At 44.1% G+C, this 3,898-nt stretch overlaps 1 protein-coding gene across 1 annotated transcript in view; it reads left to right on the top strand.

Annotated features, from left to right (window-relative positions):
- Tspan3 (tetraspanin 3) overlaps positions 1-3,898 on the top strand; it is a 25,281-nt gene that overhangs the window by 11,884 nt on the left and 9,499 nt on the right. Inside the window, exons 2-6 of the mRNA XM_021206056.1 lie at positions 1,566-1,757; positions 1,994-2,068; positions 2,466-2,567; positions 3,156-3,308; positions 3,507-3,590. Of these exons, the coding sequence (XP_021061715.1) occupies positions 1,566-1,757; positions 1,994-2,068; positions 2,466-2,567; positions 3,156-3,308; positions 3,507-3,590 (606 nt within the window). The remainder of the gene's footprint in view (positions 1-1,565; positions 1,758-1,993; positions 2,069-2,465; positions 2,568-3,155; positions 3,309-3,506; positions 3,591-3,898) is intronic.

The raw sequence follows: 3,898 nt of genomic DNA, 5'->3' as shown, positions 1-3,898 counted from the left end.
AAAAAAAAAAAAAAAAAAAAAAAAAAAAGGTCTGTGAGGAAGTGGTGATCTTAAGCTGCCTCTGAATTAGTAAGGCAGCAGCCGAGGTGTGAAGGAGTGAGGGATGTATATGTCAGTTTTATGTTTGAAGTGTATGAGGGTAAAGTCTTCAGAATGCAAAACAGACAACCCAGTTTAGACCATTAACATTTTCAGAATCCTCATTTTATGCGTTAGGCTTTGCCCTGTTCATATTTTAACAACAGTAACTATCATAAAGAACATATTTAGGGGCAAAAGGAGAGTCCGGGATTAAGATTAAGGGTTGAGACAAGTGCTTCCGTAAGGTGACATGGGGTATATTGAGTGTTGGTTACCTGGGACTTCCGGGCAGAAGTGAGGTGGGACAGCAGCACCCTGGAGCTGAAGACCCCATGATGAGATGAGAAATAGCAGGAGCCAGGGAAGAGAAGAAAACAAAGTAGAGGAGAGATGATGTAAACCAACCAACCTCCTTTATTCTCATTTTTATTATTGTTAATTGGTGTATTCAATCATGAAGCATAGTTTGAGTGTACAAATAAGGGTGGTGGGTAGGCAATAATTAGAACACTGCCTGAAGTTTCTTCGCATTTAAAAAAAAATTGTGTGTGGGGTGGGCTCTGATGGCGCACACTTTTAACCCCAGCTCCTGGGAGGCAGAGGCAGGGGGATCTCAGTTTGAGGACAGCCTGGTCTACAGATCAAGTTCCAAGACAGCCAGGGCTACACAGAGAAACCCTGTCTCAAAAACCAAACCAAGTGAGTGTGCATGTGTTTGTGTATGTATCAGGTTACCAGAGCTACCTTCTCCAGATGTGACTGTGATGCTATGCGTGCTGGGTCTGTGGTGTCCCAGCAGGCACTGGACCTCTCTGCCTCAGACTGGGTTTTCAGGTTCAGAGGATTGAACAGTCATTAATGTTACTGTGGGAGCTATGTGCTAGCTTGAAGATTTATACATTTAAGTTTTCAAAGATGAAGTAATTGCACTTGTGTCAAAGTGCTGTGCATTCTGCTCCTTAGAGCAAACAGTTTAGCATAGCCTGGAACTGTGTCTGTCTGTCTGTATGCAGGTATCTGAGCACAGAGCTGGGGCCTCATGCTAACGAAACTAAAAGTGATAGAGAATGTGTTCAGGGCCCCTGGAGAGGGGCCTGGAGCTGCAATAAAGCTTTCTGCACCCATGACTCCCAAGTGTCCAAAGAGTTTTTAATAGTGAATCAGGAATGTTCTAGCTTTACTGACTTGAGAGTGATGGGAATTAATAACCTCCTGGGTTGAAGACAAGCTCAGTTGGTAGAATGTGTGTATAATATGAGCAAAGCCCTGGGATAGATCCCAGCACCACCTCAGCTGAGGTGGGTGGCAGTGCCCACTGCAATTCTACTCTTGAAAGTGGAGGCAGGAAGAACAGAAATCCAAGACTGGCTAGAATACAAAAGACACAGTCTCAGAAAAAAAAAAAAAAAAAAAAAAAAAAGCTAACCTGAGCAAGAGTGGGCAGTGGGGTTGGGACTCAGACCAGTGTTTCACCTGCTCTCCAGGGGGCAGCTGGCATCCTCTGCTACGTGGGAGCCTACGTCTTCATCACTTATGATGACTATGACCACTTCTTCGAGGATGTGTACACACTCTTCCCTGCCGTGGTGATCATAGCTGTAGGAGCCTTGCTTTTCATCATTGGCCTGATCGGCTGCTGTGCTACAATCCGGGAGAGCCGCTGTGGACTTGCCACGGTAAGTTAACACTCCTCTCCAGTGTCAGACTATGGAGGGCTCTTTATCTTGTCCTCTCTCTTGAATTGAGAGCACTTTCTGTAGATGTAGATGTGTAGATGTTTTGGCTCTTCTAACTATACCAGAGTTATTAACGCATGCCTTAAACCTCTAGAGGTTGCCCCATAGTTTTTTTATGAAGGGGAATATTTAGAACTTTTTAAAAATTTTACTTAATTTTTGATGTTTATTTACAGTTTGTCTTTATCCTGCTCTTGGTTTTCGTCACAGAAGTGGTTGTTGTGGTTTTGGGATACGTGTACAGAGCAAAGGTATGTTGTCCACTGCGCCTCATCCAGTGCTTTGAAAGCTGGCTTAAGCTTTCCAGGTAAGGTAGAACAGGTTCATTTGATCAAAGTCAGCATTGTCGTTGTCTTACTGCTGCTCTGATATACCTAAGAATTAGCTGAAGCTGGGGACAGATCTTTTTTTTTTTCTGTAGACGTTTGATAGATGCATGTGGGACATCCACCCAGTGCATAGATGCTTGTCCCTTATGCTGTGTTCCTCTGCTTGTGTGAACTGTTTGCTGCTAGTTTGAATCAAAGTGGAACAGGAAGTCTTTTTCTTACTGTAAGTGTACAGAATACACTGGTAACTTTCAGACCTGCCCTGACTGGTGTTAGTGAGCAGTGTTTTTGAGGGATGGGCTCCTTTCTTTTGATTCAGGTGGAGAATGAGGTTGATCGCAGCATTCAGAAAGTGTATAAGACCTACAACGGGACCAACTCTGACGCTGCCAGCCGTGCTATTGACTATGTGCAGAGACAGGTGAGCTTCCCTGATGGTGTTCACCCTGACACTAGGCTCGTCTCTTTCTGTGATGTGGGCTGTGTGGACCTGCACAGCCAGGATGAACTCCACAGTTGTAAGAGCGTGTCCGCAACCCTGCCTCCACATTTACTGCTTTCTCACAGTCTTCAACTTTTTTTTCTTTATTTTCTTAAAGTAAGTCCCCACACATTTCAAACAAAATTTGTTGAGCATTCTGCCATTGGAAATGATACTTAATTCAGCTGAATATTAAGCATGTGAGGTATGAGTGTATGGGGGCCGAGGCAGCTCAGTGGCTAGGAAACTACCTCTTTTAGGAGATGTACTTTTCAAGTATAGATCGTAGAACTTATAATGATATTTAAATTGAATTGAATTCAGCTCTTCAGTCACACTAACCAGGTTTAAGTGTTTAGTTCATCCCCAGTGTGGCTAGTGGTTACATGCTAGACTGTGCAGGTTTGTCTTCTCCACTGTAGAAAGCTCTGCTGTGTATCACTGACCTGGGTAGCTTGTTAAAGCTCTGTACTGCACGGAGTTCAGTAGACACCTGCAGATTACCTAAGGAGTCTTTCTCTTATCCAGTTGCACTGTTGTGGAATTCATAACTATTCAGACTGGGAAAATACAGATTGGTTCAAAGAAACAAAAAACCAGAGTGTCCCTCTTAGCTGCTGCAGAGAGACTGCCAAAAGCTGTAATGGCAGCCTGGCCAACCCCTCCGACCTCTACGCCGAGGTGAGTGTGAGCTGATTTTCACTTTCTCGTCACTGCCTGAACTTTTTCAGTCTTTTTAATATGTTGTCTTTGTTTTGATTGTGAGTCTGTAAATTGCTTTGATCATTAGTTCTCATTTCCATTGTTGCCAGTGATTAGTAGTCTGTGTGTCTGCCGCTTTCTCTTTAAAAGCAAGTCTAATGAGCCTGTGTGTTCCAGGGCTGTGAGGCTCTTGTGGTGAAGAAGCTACAAGAAATCTTGATGCATGTTATCTGGGCAGCGTTGGCCTTTGCAGCTATTCAGGTGAGCAAGGCTGGCCAAGGAGCTGTTGTCAGGGTGGTCTGTCCTCTCAACTGTAGTAGCTTTTGCTACAAAGCAGAGTGAATCTTCATGTGCCAGCCACCAGTTCCCAAAAACCCAGAACGAACTGGTGATCTTTGTGGGGAGGGATTGTGTGAGGGACTCTTTTTGGTTTTTTCTTTTTTGAATGGTGCCCTTACTAATCAACTCAGGGGAAAAAGGCAATTACATTGTAGGTGTTGTAGTTAGGGTTTTACTGCTGTGAACAGACACCATGACCAAGGCAGCTCTTTTTTTTTTTGGGGGGGGGG

Source organism: Mus pahari, chromosome 10 (genome assembly GCF_900095145.1).
Source record: "Mus pahari chromosome 10, PAHARI_EIJ_v1.1, whole genome shotgun sequence".
Classification (NCBI taxonomy): Eukaryota; Metazoa; Chordata; class Mammalia; order Rodentia; family Muridae; genus Mus; species Mus pahari.
Note: the sequence above shows the minus strand (reverse complement) of the source record. Positions and strands in the feature narration are given on the sequence as shown.